Here is an 18,452-nt window from a genome sequence, read left to right on the forward strand (position 1 = left end):
ACGGGCAGTTCGGGGTTTTCTTGTGGTGGAGCGCTCATGATGTCCCTAGTTATGTAGGCGCTTTGCTGTTATGGTTTCTATCAAGTGTTATCTTCCTTTTATTTTTCCAGGGAGTGTTTTTTTATTTTTTTATTTTTTTTGTACTCCTACTTCAGTCCTCCCTCTTTTTTTTTCCTTGGGTTCATTTTTACTTTTTTCTTTTTCTTTTCTTTTCTTGGGGCTTTTCCTTTTCTTGGGGCCTCTGCCCTTCTTCTTGCTGCTCCTTTATGTTGTGTTTTATTTTTATTCTATATTGTTTTTTTTTTTTCTTCCTCTCCTCTGCACCGTCCCTCAGGGCTCCCTGCCCTTCCTCCTTGCTTCTACGGGGCTCCCACCCCTCTGACTCTTCTGCTGCGTTCCCCTCCCAGGGGAACACAGCCTGAGCGTTGCGTTGCTTAGCAACGGGGCGTGCACGTGAGTGTGCAGACGCGCACAGCCCCCACTTGATGTTGCCGGCCTCCCAATGAAAGCGCTGCTTCGAAGCAAGCGCCGGAGGTAAGATTCCTCCTCTTTTTTTTTTTTTTTACTGCCGTGCGCCGTCCAGGCCGCGGCAGGGCTTTCCCTTTTCTCCTCGACTGCTGCGCACCGTCCAGCCCGCGGCAGGGCTTTCCTTCTTTTCTGTCGCTGCCGCGCACAGTCCAGGCCACGGCAGGGCTCTGTAGGGCACCGGGCACAGCCGGGGAATTCTCACAGGAGGCGCACCTTTTGATGTAGGGCGCAGCGCGCCTCTTCCATGCGCCGTCGGGTTTCCGCCTGGTCACGCGTCCTTGTGCGCTCTCCTGGCACAGCGCGAGGTTGTGGAGTCAGTCACGGTTTCACTTTTTTTTTCTCTTCCGTGCTCAGTGCTGCTCATGTGCGACGCGGAGTATCGATCCCGCTCGTCGCCATTGTAAGATTGCACGAGCAGTGTGATCGATGCGGATGCAAACAAGACACACATGCACACTGGTTGGGGTCTCAAGGGGAACTGCGTCAGCGCAGCCCCGACTTTATTACGAGACCTCGGTTCCGCCCTACGTCAGGACGCGCAGAACCTGGTCCCAACAAAAGGAGAGCCCGGGTGGCTCTCTACACTGCCCCTAAAGAGTGTCACACAATAGCACCTATTTACACCTAAATGCAGCAATCAACAACTGAAGGTGGCCGGTTTTACTTAAATTATGTCTTCCTTTATTGCTCATTCCATAAGGAAATCATCATAATGCGTAGTGCCATATATTAATAAACAACATTAAAACACGTGTACGAAAGTGCAAGATAATAACACTACAGTCTGCACTACAAAACAGTGACAAATGTAATCAACAGATGATCGGAAGAAAGTGAGCGAGTTGGGAAGTAACCAAGATCAGATGGGATGTTGCAAGTCAGGTCAATTACTGTCCTTGTTCCAGGACTCCAAAGTTCAGGACATCCTGCTGATAAATAGCATGACACAAGTGCAATCCTGGCAAGTACGGCCTCTGAGAGATAAAAAATATACAGACCGTATTGTTTGTATTACGTAAAAGGTGAAAAGGGGTTTTAAATATTCTATGTAGGGGCCCGGGGGGCAGATGCATACATTGGATCAAGAACAGTCATTAATGTTACCATACTCTAGGCCCCTTCAGCCTTAACTCAAGATAATTATAGAGAAACTGTAAACCCTGGTATCACGATTTCTAGGATATCAGTACTGTTAATTACCTCTGTGGGGTCAGGGAGGTGCATGTAAAGGCCACAGTGTAATTTATATCTGCAATGTTGCTATTTATCAAACCTGGTCAAAAACGATATCCTGGGGGTTGTATTTATCAGGTGCGATAAATAGCACCTATTGTGAGTTATTGTGGAATAACTTGCAGATTTTTACGTTAACACACCAAAATCACCGTGGCACGGTAAGTACTGTTCACAGCACAGTTCTGTTAAATTTCAGCAAGTTTGACCTGCTGAAATCTAACGAATGTTGAGTTTTTTAACGCATTTGATAGTTATCAGATGTTAAATAAAATCAAACTTGTTATTCCGTCCTGTGCATAAAAATAGCTTTACACATGGGACAGAATTAACCGCCTAACTTGTAATCAGAGCCTAAGGGAGGAGAATAGATTTCGATTGAAATTCGGAACTTTGATATTTTCTTCATTTAAAGTTTAACCTCGGTTTACACAATATTTTGACATGGCCATGTCAGATTTAACTCAGTTACAGAGTGAATTTATCATAAATAAAGATGGCTAATTGTTGACTCCTTTCAAGCACCACTCAAGAAAGGAATCAGACAGAGAATAAATGATGCCAGCTCTGCATAAATTGAATAAAGAAGGGTCTTCCAGTCACTCATTTTAACTTTGACTGTTTAACCCTATTCAAATCATACAATTTCACATGGAGCACTCTAATTCTAAAATACTCCTGGGATCATCTACCTCAAGATATTCCATATTCAGCATTGTATAAACCAGAACAATAATGAATAACAGGGGGAAAGATGGCATTACAAATTTTCAAAACCATGGAGTCAGAATCTGTTGTATTTTGAAACAAAAATTAACCCCAATATCGGATTTATGAGTTTTATTATTTAACGAAGCCAGTTGCTTAGACCAAGATGGATGAGAGGACATGCCAATAGCCAACTAATCATAAGTTTGAATGGTCTCCAGGCTTCTTTCTTTAAATGACCAAGTAATTCTCTCAGATGATCTACCAAATGTTGTCATTTTAGTTTTAGGTCTATTGATTCTAAGGCCATTTTTCATACAGTACTGGGACATGAAATCCAAGAATCCAATATCCACTGAAGCTCAACAGGGGTCTTATCCATTGATATAAGTTCATTGGCATGTGCCAAAATTTCGTGCTGCCCTAGTTAGGGGGTGGTATTTAGCTTCGGAAGCTGGGAAACTAGATCAGTTAAACATATAGTTTAAGGTCTGAGGGGCAAGATGCAGTCCTGCTTCACACCAGTCCTGGTTGACATCCAATTTATATATTCAGATTAATTACACGTTTGTATTTGCACCCACGTCGAATCGAGTAGATTTTATGTAAAATATAATAGCATGGATCTACTGTTTTGGGGTTTCATCTCAGTCTAAAGTCTCCTCTGTCAACCCTGCATTACTAAAATCAATGAAACAACAATTATTCATTAGCACCTTATTTGTTCGTACTACCTGACCTGCACATGATCAAATAAAATCTTTGTGTTGAGATGAACATGATTGTATCTGATGATAAAATGAATAAACATAAAGATTACAACATTTTACAAAAAAAAAGAAACCTTATCAACAATTGAATCTCTGCGAATAAGGTAGATGACTATCCCAGCAGGTCACAAGGAAATTATTTTGCCACTGGGTGGGTGTCATTGACTGGGGCAAGCCATTCTTTTTGACTGATGGCACGATCAGAGAGGATTTTTTTTTTAGTCATCTTGGAAGCCATGTTCCAAAAAGCTTTGATAGAATTTGTCTTCCATATGTTAAAAAGAGATACCCATTCAGATTCCTCCTATTTTAGTGTATTCGACAGCAGCTTCATACATCTTTCTAGCAATCATTAGGGTATTTTGTGTGCTGGCAAATGTGTTTAAGGTACAAAGTGCCGAATAGAAGAGGTTTTCACTTTTAATGCAGTCACCTTTAAACTAGGATTTAGGAGAGGAATAAAATGTAAAATTACTCGGGGTGAGCTACCAATGGTGGGCCTGTCACTAAACAAGCAAGTAAAGAGAATGTTACACACGCTCCCAAACTAAAAGCTTGTCAACAGCTCTGACCTAGTAAAAGTTGCCTCTATATTGTTGGACCAGCTTAGAATTTTATTCAAATTAGCTTGAGTCTTCTTTATGGCATCAATGGTTTGAATGCCACAAATAGAACAGGCTTTATTTCTAACTATTACAGACTCTTTCATTCAAGAGGAAAACAACACGCTTAAGAAAACGGTTGCTTTCAAGCATATGGATGAATTAATAATCATTGACTTGGTCAGTAAACCAGCCACAGACACAAGTATAGTCAAAGAAGGTTCATGAACCGGAGAGATATATGGGTGAAGTCAAGACCTGAATCCAGTAGGAATCTGTTTTCCAGTGATCTCGGCTGCACACTCATGAGCCCAAAAGAGAGCTCTTTGCCACTGGAATTACTCCTGGATTTATGAAACACAGAGGGACGAAGCCAAATAGATTGTTGCAGGCCTAGAAATTATCATCATAGTCTTCAATCTCAAATAAAAACGGATTAAATCCCCTGTGAACTCAGTAAGAAGGTATATATAGTATGAAGATAATAAGTTTACACGCAAGGGGATCACTTGTTTCTTTAGTGGGAGTGAGACCAACATTTAATAAAAGAAAAGATCAAAAATAACATCTTGTTGTTCGTTACACTGGACAAGGAGGAAATTGTTATATCCGGGAACTAAACCAGGGCCACTGCACCACCAGTGGTCTTTACCACTGTAGGAGTCCAGCTTTAGGGCGTTCATGGGGAGAGGGCACAGCTCTGATGCCGAAGACAGTATAACTTTCAAATGTCATATCAGAGATGTGCCTGTATTTTTCCAGACTCACAAAATCATACTTTTAAAGGAAGTTGAAGGAAGATATCATCCTCTCATTTGGCCATATGTCTACACAAGTCTGCGACATTTCATGTGCACATATTTGATTTGAAAGACATACTTGAGTTAGGTCTCTTATTCAATGATATTTTTCTTGTGTATGGGTAATGAATCGTTTATTCAAGAGCCCCACCAGTACAATTGAAGCTGGTCAAGGTGTCGCAACCTTAATCCCTCACTGCGTTGTCCAAAATACTGATAGCCTCTCAGGTATAATTGATGTGTTTAATTGGTTTGCTATAGAAGAGTTATTCTAACCACGCTTGTAGTGAGTTGTGGCAAAATTGATCCACATTATTAGGTATAGCATTATTTTAAGGTGTCTGTAAACAAGCTGGATAAGGTACAACACATTCAAGTTAGGTTTTTATGGCCATATCGCAGAAATGTGTAGAAAATCATAAGACTCAAAAGGCAATGTTGTACTAGGAGTAAGTAACCCTAGTGTATTTTTCCTATGAGACAATCTTGGCCTTCAGGAATTCTACCCTTTAATATTGGTTAGGCCTGATATCGTATTTAACAATTTTAATATATTTCCTCTGATAAGGCTATCAAAATGGCCTTCGGACTGAGAAAGAGGAATAAATATGACAACGTGTTTTCTTCATTTTGAAGGTCAACATCATTTAAATCAAATGTAGCTATTGTGTATTATTTTTCTTACACTTTCGACATTAACCACTTTGACTTGTCTTCCTTTTTAGGGTATGCTGGAATTTGACATGAAGTGTTTTAAAAAATATGGGAAAATGTGGGGGTAAGTTTAAACTTTTTGTTTATTCTTTTAGTCAGTACAATTGCTATTCACCTCGTTTCCTATAGTGTCCTAGTTATTGGTCTATGACATATTTTTTTTCTCTGTCCCTTTTTAGGGTCGAGTGCGCAAGTGCTCTAGCCTGCTCTCTGTGGGCCTTTAACTACACCCACAGCACGTCCATCAGTTTCGTTGTTTCGTGGGCTTGCCTTTTAAAAATTGCTTAATTTCATTTGTGGAAGGCATGCATACTTCATGTTTTTTCCGGTGTTTAGCCCTCCTTGAGCGCACCGGCCAAGTACTGAAAACATAAGAAGCTCCATGTTTTCCGCATGGTTTCTAGAATACTTTTTCTTTTTATTTCATACGCAGTGCGATCTTGCTGGGCAGTAGTCGAGCGCTCTGCATGACATCGACCCTGTTACATAGATAGTTGCATAACTGCTGATACGTTTGACTGCTAGTGAACTTCTGTTTCCTTTTTGTGTGCTCCTTCACGCTCATGGCGTGGCACTTTAAATCAGTTGCTTATGTGAAACTGTATTATTTTTCATTTTCAATTTATGTGGCAAGAAAAGTCCGGTTAGGCCTTTACAACGCTAATAGCTCTTACTCGAGAAAACACGAGACCCATTGCATTGCAAATGCTTGTTACATTTTGGAGGTGCAGCAACACCACTGGGTTGAAATGTGAGTCTGAGGGAATACTAGTTAATAGATGCTTCACATTTCACCCCTTCATTCAATGAGTGTGTCATGCAGGGTTGCCAATGACTGATATTCTTGAAAACAGACTAATAAACCTGTGATGGTCTGGTCTATTTCTCAGAATTAAATAGCCATCTTGAAATGACCGTTTATAGGACTACATGAGCAGCAATGCACATATAAGAAAAGTATAATACTCTTGAATGCAAAGTGTCAGGCAATCAATGTTTTCTTCTGTTGTGAAAATCACCACGGTTTTCAGAAAGATACTTGTGACGTTGCTTTAGATACATGTCTATTTAGTACTCTCATATGTGATTGAATAATTATTAACAACGCTGTAAAACTGTTGGAAAATCTTGAATCATGCATTAGGATTGAATAACGTCCGGAATTAAGATATTTTGTCCCCTAGTTACAACAATTTGATAGGTGAAAACATGTGGCATTGCTAGCATTGACAATGTATGGTGAGACTGGAATGATTTGGGAGGGCAACTGTGGAACGGAAATGTCTCTTACATGGTATATAGGCAGGTATACCTGCTCTGAGTGCCTGGCTACATGTGAAACTGGTATCTTGCCTTTTATTTTGCAGGGGGCATCACACTTATCTAGCATGTGCCCAGAGGCCAAGGCCTGTCCAGGACAATGGGAGATCAAGGACATGTCCTGTGACCTAAAGGGAGCCACATCAAATACGGCCATTTATCAGGCAAGGTCCTACTGTCCTTGCTCTGGCTTTATAGTGTAAAATATTAGTGATATCATACCATGTTTTGTGAATTTGTAGTGTAACCAGATTGTTTTGATTGTTTTTCTGTTGCCGTGAGAAGGCAGTCTACTTCACCCTCTGCCCTATGTTCCTCTTTCATGAGAAATTCAGAAAATTGTATTGACTTTCTGTATGTTAGGTGTTTGTATGTACAATACTTTTGCAGCATGGAGGGTGAGGATAACTTCTCGAGACAGTGAAAGTGTACTGCCTATATTTCTGGTCCTGGAGGGTGGAGCTCCAGACACTGAAGTGAGGGTCATGGAGATACGGGTATTTTAATAAATTCAATGAGGACCTTATTAGGAAAAAATTAGCTCACTGCCGTCTGCCATATGGTGGGGATGAAAGGTGAGACTGCAGTTTCTATTGTTCAAGATGAGGATGCTTCTAGGCAGGGGCTGTTCTTTTGTGACTTGCTTCAGAAAGGTGAAGGCTGCCAGGGACAGAGAGCTAGCACTTAAATGTGCCCATGGTTTGCATATTTCTGTGTGAAGCCAATCCCATTGCTATTTCCAGTGAGTACCATCACTTTGCACAAAGACTGTGTTTGGAGAGTACCTTGTACATTAAATGTAAAATATAATTAATCCAAACTGGTTCTGTTATCCGCAAAGCTCAGACCAGCTCAGAGGCCACCCCTGTGAGCGAGCTTACCTCAGGCCTCTACTTATGGAGGTCACAACTGCTGAAAATAGTAAGCTGCTAGAGGATGCAGCCACACCAACAAACTTAATGTCTTCACTTTCCCAATGAAGGCGGCCCAGTGGTCCCGACAGCTCCAAATCTGGTGCCAGAGTGGGTTCATTGCATGTGTCTGTCCAGCATCCGCTAGGTCTCCAACTTCGTGCAAGTATCTGAGAGGCTTAAAAAATGAGTTTGTAGTAGGGACTCTGAAGTGGGCTGAAGCTGCCACACAAGCTAAGAAATTTCCATGATTACGTTGCGCTGAATAAAAAGTGAACTGGGCTGTAGGCTGATATGTGCATTGGGGTGAATGAGTGACTGCATTTGGGACTAGCCAGCACCTTCTTCTATGATCACAAACAATGGGTAACTCCATCAGCAGGGTGAGTACAGAAGGATGTAGCGCTTAGATTTGAACAGGATTTTAATCCTGTATTGCATAGCTCTAATTACACTTTGTAATATTAAGTGATGCTGTTTGAATAGATTACTTGATTACTTAAAATACTAGCACTGGGCTGGACAAAATTTCATTATATTTGTTGCCTGATTGTTGAGTTCTGAGCTCTAACCCCCCTTCGCACACACACATACACAAACACACACTTCCTTCCTGAGAAGCCCAGGATTGCTTGACCTCTCTACCCTGAGAGTCAAGGGTTGTACTTGGCCCAAATAGCAGAGCCATTGCATCACCTGTCTTCCATGGACCCTCTCCCCTCCACCTGAATGAGGTCTGACAGGTACTGTCATTGAACAGCTACAGAAGCTCTTGTTAGTTGTTATTTGGTTGTGGGACCCTCTTCAGTGGTATCAGCACATAGATTTTTTGGGTGGGACTGTTGTCATTGTTTGGCTAGGGAAGCTCTTGTCCATTGGTAATTGGTTGTGAGACCATTTTGGTGACATGAGCATAGAGAGTCAGGATGCCGGTGCTTCTCCAGCTCAGTGAGTCCATTAACTAGGCCTAATTGCAGCTGGAAGAGCCAATTAGTCATGTCAAGTAGATTCAGTGTCACTGAGTAGAAAATTGCCCAAGGTGATCTCAGCCTAACTTGATTCCACCATGAAGCACATTCTGTGGCAAAATACTCTGTCACTTGGTTTGTATGTATCTTACAAGTTCATTGCCTCTTGTGAGCCCCTTCTTCTCTGTGCCCCCATTTATACAAGGTGCCCACTGATTTCTTGTGTTTCACATTTCACCCTGAACACCCGCTTGCATCCTTTGCCTCCGTTCCATGTTGTGCACTGCTGCCTTTGCTGAAATTAGTCTGTTTAATAGAATCTTGTGCTTCCGACTGAACTACTGTTTTATGTGTTTGAGAGAAACACACAAAGCTAATGCCATTTGATATGTTTTGTGTGTGTTCTGTGTCCAAATACATTCACAGCATGTGCAGCAACAATGCAAGCATCCCAAGAAATAGGATAGTAACAGCGCACTGGTACTTACATCTCAGTCTTTTAAAAAAAATGTTAACGATTTTTCCCCATTTGTCATATTAACCTTTGTTGGTTGACTTGAAGCGGCGTAAGAGAGAAGGCATCAACAATATATTTCAGACTTGTGGAGCCATGACTCCCTGATGAGATCCAGGAATCACTAGTTGCAGTTAAATGGGGTTTATTTCATGTTATCAATCAATCCAGAATTCAAGCAAAATCGTAATAATTTCAAACGATGCAGCAGTATAGTTGGTAAGCTGAAATAACTCAGTAGGTTTGGGTGTAATAAGATGAGATACAGAATAGTGACAGTTACAAAAAAACAGAAATAAAGCACATTAAATAGGTGCTCCATAAACAATCTTCCCTTCCCTCACCTAAATATAGGACGACTAGAGGATCCTCTATTCAGGGTACCTACTTAGGGACTTTGGAAGGTGTCAGCATAATAAGCACTTCTATAGACATCTTCAAAAAAAGGAATACGTGTTTAACATAAAGGTTCACACTTGCAGGAAAGGTGAGCAGAATGGTCTGTCCCTCTCCAAGACTAGCAAGAATATGCTTAACAAACTGTGAGAATATCAATTAAAATAACAAAAGGTGTTAGAAATTGGTCTCTAGCAGGCAGAAGTATGCACCTTGTCCAAGTAGGGACCACAGTTCTAGTCAGGGTATGTCACAACACACCCTAAACTATCCTGTGTACACCCCCCGGTAGCTTCTTACACAGCAGGTAGGCTTAACTTAGAAGGCGTTGTGTAAAGTATTTGTACAATAACTCCTAAAGTGACACAGTGGAAAAAACACAAAAAACACTCCACACCAGTTTAGGTAGATAGACAATATTTATATGAATAAAATAAGACCAAAATGTCAAAAATCCAATATGCACAAGTCAAGATATCATTTTATAAACATTTAGATGGGTCTTAACCCATAAGAATCAGTGGTTGTATCTTTTTGTAAACACAGTACCTGGGATGCATCAAAAATAATGACGGAGAGGGCCGAAGAGGAGGTGATGCATTGGAAAAGAAAGCAATGCATTGAGTTGAGAAGTGTGGCACAATAGTTAGGGCAGCAGACCCTGATGCAGAGATCTGGTCTGGGACCAAGGTTCAATTCCCACATTGGTGGGTCTTGGGCTCAAATCCCTTGGACCAGATAATTCTTGCCTCAGTGTCTAATCTAATTAAGGGGTCCCACTCTGGGCAATAGCTTGCTTAAACTCCACAATAGCACTTGGATGCCTGGCTTCACCCTGGGACTGTCCACAAGTGGGTGCCTCACAGGGAAAAGCCAGGAGGGGTTCCACAGTGGTATGTGTACAGCACCTGGATACCCTAATGGGTGAGTAGTGCGCTATGCAAGTGCAAAGTTTACCGTTTTTTTTTTCTGGTGCAGCAGAGGTGATGCATCGATTCTTTCCTTGCGGGAAAGGTGATGCGTTGATTTCCAGGTGTGCAGCCTTGACTCCTTACTGCAGTGCGGGGATATTTTGACGCGCAGGGACGATGCGTGGAAAATCCAAAAAGCGCTGGGAGGGTGAAACACGTGTTCAGTCAATCCAGTAAGCAATGCAGTGATTTTTCAGCCATGAGAAAGGGGCTACGTCAATTTTTGACTGCATTGTGCAGATTTTTCGATGTGGTGGATTTTTTCTCTAAAATGAAGTCTTTGATGGCCCTGAGGGGCATATTTATACTCCGTTTGCGCCGAATTAGCGTCGTTTTTTTCGACGCAAATTCGGCGCAAAACTAACGCCATATTTATACTTTGGCGTTAGACGCGTCTAGCGCCAAAGTATGAGTAAAGAGCGTCATTTTTTTGCGTGAACGCCTTCCTTGCGTTAATGAGATGCAAGGTAGGCGTTCCCGTCTAAAAAAATGACTGCGCCGCAAATGCGTCGTATTTATACTCCCGGGCAAAAATGACGCCCGGGAGTGGGCGGGGCAAAAAACCCCGCATTTGCGCCGGATTTTAGCGCCTGGGTCAGGGCAGGCGTTAAGGGACCTGTGGGCTCAAAATGAGCCCACAGCTGCCCTCCCATGCCCCCAGGGACCCCCCCCGCCACCCTTGCCCACCCCAGGAGGACACCCAAGGCTGGAGGGACCCACCCCAGGGACATTCAGGTAAGTTCAGGTAAGTATATATATATTTTTTTAAAATATTTTTTTTGGCATAGGGGGGCCTGATTTGTGCCCCCCTACATGCCTCAATGCCCAATGACCATGCCCAGGGGACATAAGTCCCCTGGGCATGGCCATTGGGCAAGGGGCATGACTCCTGTCTTTACTAAGACAGGAGTCATGTAAATGGCGTCTGGGCGTCGTTAAAAATGGCGCAAATCGGATGGAGGCGATTTTTTGCGTCAACCTGACTTGCACCATTTTTAAGACGCCCTAGCGCCATTTTTCCCAACGCCGGCGCTGCCTGGTGTACGTGATTTTTTTCCACGCACACCAGGCAGCGCCGGTCTGCTTGCGCCGGCTAACGCCATTCAATAAATACGGCGCCCGCATGGCGCTTCAGAATGGCGTTAGCCGGCGCAAAAAATTTTGACGCTAAACTGCGTTAGCGCAGTTTAGCATCAAAAAGTATAAATACGGGCCTGAGACTTCTGAACAGGATGCAAGCTCAGTCTACACCTTTGGAGATCACTTGTGCGGAAAGTCAAAGTCCTTCCAGTCGAGCAGCAGGGCAGCAAGCAGTAGAGCATTCCTTCCAGAAAAGAAGTCCAGATGAGTCCTTTGGGCAGCACAGCAGTCCTTCCGACAGAGTACACTTGTAGGTCCATAAGTGTCTGACTTGGTGGGGTCACGGACCTAGTATATATACCCAAATGTGCCTTTGAAGTTGAGGAGACTGCAAAGAGTGGTTTTGAAGTGCACACATTCTCCTTTCAACGCAATCCTGTTTACCAGGAGATCTGCAAGGGGTTATCACTCCTTTGTGTGAGGTCAGGCCCCTAGCCTTTGAGGTGTAAGTGAGAGCCCCTCCACCATTCCTGCCCAGGAAGACCCATCAGTATGCAGATGAATGCAGATGCAGCTAAATGTCTTGTGTTTATGGATGTCTGGGGGAAATGCACATGGGTAGCTGTTAACCAGCACAGACCAGACATGGATTGGAGACAGGCTGTAAGGCACAGAGAGCAGTAAGTGCAGAGAAATGCCTACTTTCTAAAAGTGGCATTTCTAAAATAGTAATATTAAATCCAGCTTCGCCAGTAAGCGGGATTGCTCACTACCATTCTAACCATACCAAACGTGACAATGCTACTCTCCTCAGATCAGAAATTACCACATTTAAAGTATAGAAGGGGATTTCCACTGTTGACCTATGAGCGGAGCAGGCTTCACAGTAGAGAAAAACGACTTTCGAAGTTTTCTACTACCAGGACATGTAAAACTTACAAGTACATGTCGTGCCTTTTACCTACATAGCACCTTGTCCTATTGGCTGCCTATGGTCTACCTTAGGGGTGACTTATATGTAGTAAAGGGGGATTATAAGGCTTTCTAAGTAGTTTTAAATGGCAAGTCGAAGTGGCACTGAAACTGCATACAGAGGCTCTGCAATGGCAAACCTGAGAAATGGTTAAGGGGTTACTTACGTGGATGACACAATCAGTGCTGCAGGCCCACTAGTAACATTTAATTTACAAGCTATGGGCACATATAGTGCACTTTAGCAGAGCCTTATAGGTAAATGAAATAGGCCAGTTGGGTAGGAGCCAATATTACCATGTTTAAGCACTTTAGCACTGGTTAGCAATGGTAAAGTGTGCAGAGTCCTAAAACCAGCAAAAATGAGAACAGAAAAATAGAGGGAGGCAGGCAGACAAAAAGTTGTGTAAAGACCGCCCTAAGGCTGGGAGGTCTAAGAAGGAGCTTTGAAACATCCTTATCCATTCCCAAATCACCAGGATCCAACCTGTCATGTGGATCATTTTCGGCTTCTTGGGTATTATCTCTGCAAGCGTACAATCAGTCTGCAGTATTTTCCAGTGTTTACATAGAATGCAATATATATGTTGGCTATTTAGACTGTAAGTAGTAACTCACAGTTTTCCTCTCTCTGAGCACATGGGTGTTTCAAATGGTTGTAAATAGTTATCAATTATATTTGTATTATAGAAGTAATAGATTGAAATAGTCATTTGGTATTGGTTCTCCTTATGTAATTCGAATCGTTAGTATACATTCTATATATTTGGTATGTCTTTGTACTTATTTTATAAATTTATTTATTGTATAATATTGTTCTTTAAAGTTTAAGGATGCATTCAGTAATACAATGTTCTGTGTTATAATTTATCATACTTGAAAAAGTCCATATCAGGACGAAACACGTGTCGGCTGGAGCCTCAGTTTATGGGCGGAAGTATACATCTTTTGGGCCCTTTCTTCTTTAAATTGGACTATCTCAATTGTAATATACAGTGTTTTCAGTGGCAGATGCAATTGTGGTGCATCTTCATTATATTATTGTTTATGCTCTGTTTTTACTTTATATCATATGTGTTGTTTTGAATAAAATTTGTTTTAAAAATTGTTATGTATACTATGATAGGAGAACTTACACCCTCACCACTCATGTAAATTGTTTTTTGAGAAAAAAAAAGGGAACTTATCATTTTTTTCACAGGCTATAATTGACCGCTATACCTAAATATATTGTGTGCTCCATTATTTCTTTCTTTTCTCTAGATTATGGGTCTTCCATTTGGAATCCCCGCTTGAACATTCTGGCAACGGTGTACTTTAATGTATGAGCACCTCGAACTAAACATTATTTGTATAAAACTATAGGAATGTGCATTCAATGTCTACTCAGTGTTGCCAATTCATCTTGTTTCACTATTTCATTTAAATTACCATGTGGCCTAGTTTGCCCATAGGCCATTCAGCCAGCACTAGCCTTTGGGTATATGAAACATGTGTTTCTGTGGTATATGTTGCTTTAAAACATCTATGATTTAGGCCAGGGATAGCATTGGATTAAATCCTACATTGTTTTTTGTATTTCACTTTTGTTATTTTTCTGCAAAATGTGTATTATATTTTGGTGGGGTCATATATTTTGATGGAGGATGTGTGTTGTAAAAACGTATAGCTGACGTAATTATTATTTTTGGCATTGCTGAATTAATGGTAGTGTTTTGTGTCTGGCCAGAGTGTGCGTGAGTGTGTGTGTGTGACAGTTTGTGTGTCTGCCATATGCCACTATTTTGTCTTTTTTCTCGCACCCATGTGGCTGACGGCCATTTTGGGCAGTCATAGGCCTGCATGTGTTCTTTACTTTGTGTCCATGCCTCTTTGCTTGTTGTTTGACCATGTGGCTGGCGTCCATTTTGTGTAGTCAGCCTGTGTGCTTGTGCCACAGGCCTGCATGTGTTCTTTGTTGGCCATGCCTCCTTGCTTGTTGTTTGACCATGTGGCCAGAGGCCATTTTGAGTACCCAGCCAGTATGCTTATGCCATAGCCATGGATGTGTTCTTTGTTGTCCAAGCCTTTCTGCTTGTTGGTGTTTGAACATGTGACCAGTGTGTTAAATCGTTTTTTCCCAGCTTTCAGAGTCATTTTCTAGGGACATTGAAGAGGGCTATGCCTTTTTGTTTTTTGTTCATTATTTTACATTTTTACCTGTTTATTGTGCTTGAGGATCTTTGTAGTATGTATGTACAGTGTACATATAATATTTTATAAATTTTCTCCATTTTCCCCTTCACCTCCTTAACTCTCAAAGGAATTCTCAAAGTCCCAAGCAAGACGCATGCCTTAGGTCTCTTAGGCCGTAGGCGCACACCAATATACACCTTTTAAAGAATTATTCCCTTTTTCCATTGCCTGCACCCCAGCCTGCTATAGGTCTCTTGGGCCATAGGTGCACACCAGCATTCACTTTGTTGAGGATTATTCCATTCTTTCCTGCACCCCCAGCCTGCCAGAGGTCTCTTAGGTCATAGGCATACACCATCATTAACTTTTTAAAGGATCATTCAATTTTTCCCTGCACACTCAGCGTGCTGTAGGTTCTCTTAGTGCATAGGAGCACACCAGCATTCTACTTTTTAAGTTTTTAAGGATTATTCAATTTTTCCCTGGCCTGCACCCCTTGCCTGTAATAGGTCTCCTAGGCCATAGGCCCACACAAGCATTCACTTTTTAAGGATTTTTCCTTTTTCTCTGCACCCCCAGTCTGCCATAAGTCTCTTAGGCCATTGTGCACACCAGAATTCACTTTTTTTAAGGATTATTTATTTTTTCTTTACACCTAGCCTGCCACAGTTGTCTCAGTAAAGGGATCTAAAGCTAACTTTTAAATCTGTATGTTGTTGTTATCATAATTGAAATGTTATGTTATGGTTTGGCCAATGATGGTCAATGGATACACTATTGTTAATTATTTGGAATAACCTACCTAAATTATATTAGGTGTATGAATAATTCAAACTGAAAAAATGCCACATTTCAATAAATGTTCTTCTTGTATCTTTGCTTTTAGGTGCACAAGAGATAACGCCCACAGTACTGCCAGACAGAAGGCCGGCACAAAGTGACACCACATCACCTTAGTCCTCCTCTTCCTGCTTCCCCTTGTGAAGCTAAGTGCCAGATGACAGCGTTTGAAGATAGCCCTAAAGAAAGGTGTTTCTGCCAAGTAAATGGCCAGTGAGGAGGATAAGAAGAAGCTGTCAGGGAGACCAGGTCCTCGGGGTCTGCGCACGTTCCCAACATGTCCACCACAAGACAGCTCCAAAACTCTGATAGAAGAATCACAGAGCCTAAGAGAGTCCAAGTGGGAAAAAGGGGGTTAGGAAGGGAACAGCTGGGAAGGAGACCTGTTGGAAGCAAAGGTTAAACAACACAATATCAAAATATAATCACATTGACGTTCATAAAAACTCTCTGTTGAATCTAGGGTTCAATGATACTCAGAACATGAAATAACACTCTGTTGAGTCTAGAGTTCAATGATACTCGGAACATGAAATAACCCTCTGTTGAATCTAGAGTTCAATGATACTCGGAACATGAAATAACACTCTATTGAACCTAGAGTTCAATGATACTCGGAACATGAAGTAACACTTTGTTGAATCTAGAGTTCAATGGTACTCGGAACATGAAATAACACTTTGTTGAATCTAGAGTTCAATGATACTCGAAACATGAAGTAACACTTAGACTGAAGAAACATGAATGGCCTAGAACTAGACTCTAATTAGGCCTCAAGAAATCTAGGTACCTGGAAAAGAATCAAGAACGGTTAGTACAATGTTTCATATGGACTTTTCATGAGTTGTTACATATTGTCTAGGAATACAAGAACCTTCTAGAACAATGTCTCAGAACAAACACTGCCTCATTACATGAGGACAAAAGACAATACAAACATTCCCTGGAAAACAACAGGAATTGTACTAAGGATTTAGCATGCACATAAAATGTAACATCCTGAATTTAACACCTCTGCAGAAAATTCAAGGGCCCTGGATAATTGTGTGCACTTCAGGAAACACTACACATCAAAGTTTTGATTGCCATGAAATGATCGCACACATAGTAAGCGATCTGAACATCAAGATTTAAATGCGGGAAATGAATCGCGCACACTGCCGATTCTAACAAGTACATGCAAATGCCATGAAATGATCGTGCACACTGTAAGCGATCTGAACATCAAGATTTAAATGCGGTAAATGAATCACGCATCTTGCTGATTGGAATGTCACCATGCAAATGCCAAGAAATGATCACGCACACTGACAATCAAGAGTTAAATGCAAGGAAGGAATTGCGCGTCTTGCCAATTCGAATATCACCATGCAAATGCCAAGAAATGGTCGCGCACAATGAGTTTCAAGAGTTAAATGCAAGGAATGAATTGTTCATCTTGCCATTTCGAATGCCACCATGCAAATGCCAAGAAATGGTCGCGCACAATGGATATCAAGAGTTAAATGCAAGGAATGAATCGCGTGTCTTGCCGATTCGAATGCCACCATGCAAATGCCAAGATATGGTCACACACAATGAATATCAAGAGTTAAATGCAAGGAAAGGATCGCGCATCTTGCCGATTCGAATGCCACCATGCAAATGCCAAGAAATGATTGCGCACAATGAGTTTCAAGAGTTAAATGCAAGGAATGAATTGCGCGTCTTGCCGATTCGAATGTCACCATGCAAAAGCCAAGAAACGGTAGCGCACACTGAATATCAAGAGTTAAATGCAAGAAATGAAACGCGCGTCTTGCCGATTCGAATGTCACCATGCAAATGTCAAGAAATGGTTGCGCACAATGAATACCAAGAGTTAAATGTAAGGAATGAATTGCGCGTCTTGCCGATTCAAATGCCACCATGCAAATGTCAAGAAATGGTTGCGCACAATGAATATGAAGAGTTAAATGCAAGGAATGAATCGCGCGTCTTGCCGATTCGAATGCCACCATGCAAATGCCAGGAAATGGTTGCGTACAATGAATATCAAGAGTTAAATGCAAGGAATGAATCGCACGTCTTGCCGATTCGAATGTCAGCATGCAAATGTCAAGAAATGGTAGCGCACAATGAGTATCAAGAGTTAAATGCAAGGAATGAATAGCACGTCTTGCCAATTCGAATATCAACATGTAAATGCCAGAAACCAAGAGCACATGAACACGCACAAGGAAAAATCTTCCAACATGAAAACTAGGCCCAAAAACTCAAATGCCTTCGAAAACGGGATTGGGGGCCCAGCCCGACCTCCGTCTTACCACCCTAATCAAGGATCACCAATACAATGAAGGACAAAGGCCTGGAAGATCAAGGTAGGCCTCCGGAACAGAAGCTCAGTAAATTGCTGCTGCTCTGCACCCGGACCTCTGAATAGTGAGCACGTGGAGCTGGGCTGGCTCCCTTATATAGAGTCTGGCCCAACCTACAAACCACATCCAGTCATGCTGCAGAGAAAGCTTCTAGAAAGCCCTGGAAAGGGACCACACCCTGACACACTCTGAAAGCCTGCAGCAATACATTGCAAATGAACAGTATTTACAATCACCTTGAATATAAGTCTTCAGGATTAAACTCTGCAATGCAAAAGGTTAAACAACAGCATATCAACATAATGCATGAATTATGCTCTTGCATAAAGACTGGGTTTTTGCATTGTAGTCGCCCGTAGAGCACCCACTGCCCTGATGTTGACAGTACTCCCCCTCTCCCAAGTGCGCTCTAGGGCCTGATTTGCTTGGGTTTAGGCAATGAAAACGCCTCACTAATCGTAGAGCCTGAATGTCAAAGCGGAGACCCATGAGTTACTCTCTGGACCGTAATTTTTCCGACAGAGCTGCAGTTCATAGGTTATTGGGTTGCCTTGTTGAAAGACGGTGTAAGGACCTGTGAACTTGGGACTTAA

The 18,452-nt window shown here is 41.9% G+C and overlaps 1 protein-coding gene across 2 annotated transcripts in view; it reads left to right on the forward strand.

Moving 5' to 3' along the window:
• Positions 1 to 18,452, forward strand: part of LOC138261216 (cytochrome P450 3A21-like) — a 334,418-nt gene that overhangs the window by 83,915 nt on the left and 232,051 nt on the right. For both annotated transcript variants that reach the window (XM_069209971.1, XM_069209970.1), the window contains exon 3: positions 5,367 to 5,419. In XM_069209971.1, coding sequence (XP_069066072.1) covers positions 5,367 to 5,419 — 53 coding nt within the window. The remainder of the gene's footprint in view (positions 1 to 5,366; positions 5,420 to 18,452) is intronic.

The sequence above is a fragment of the Pleurodeles waltl genome, chromosome 10, assembly GCF_031143425.1.
Source record: "Pleurodeles waltl isolate 20211129_DDA chromosome 10, aPleWal1.hap1.20221129, whole genome shotgun sequence".
Taxonomy (NCBI): domain Eukaryota; kingdom Metazoa; phylum Chordata; class Amphibia; order Caudata; family Salamandridae; genus Pleurodeles; species Pleurodeles waltl.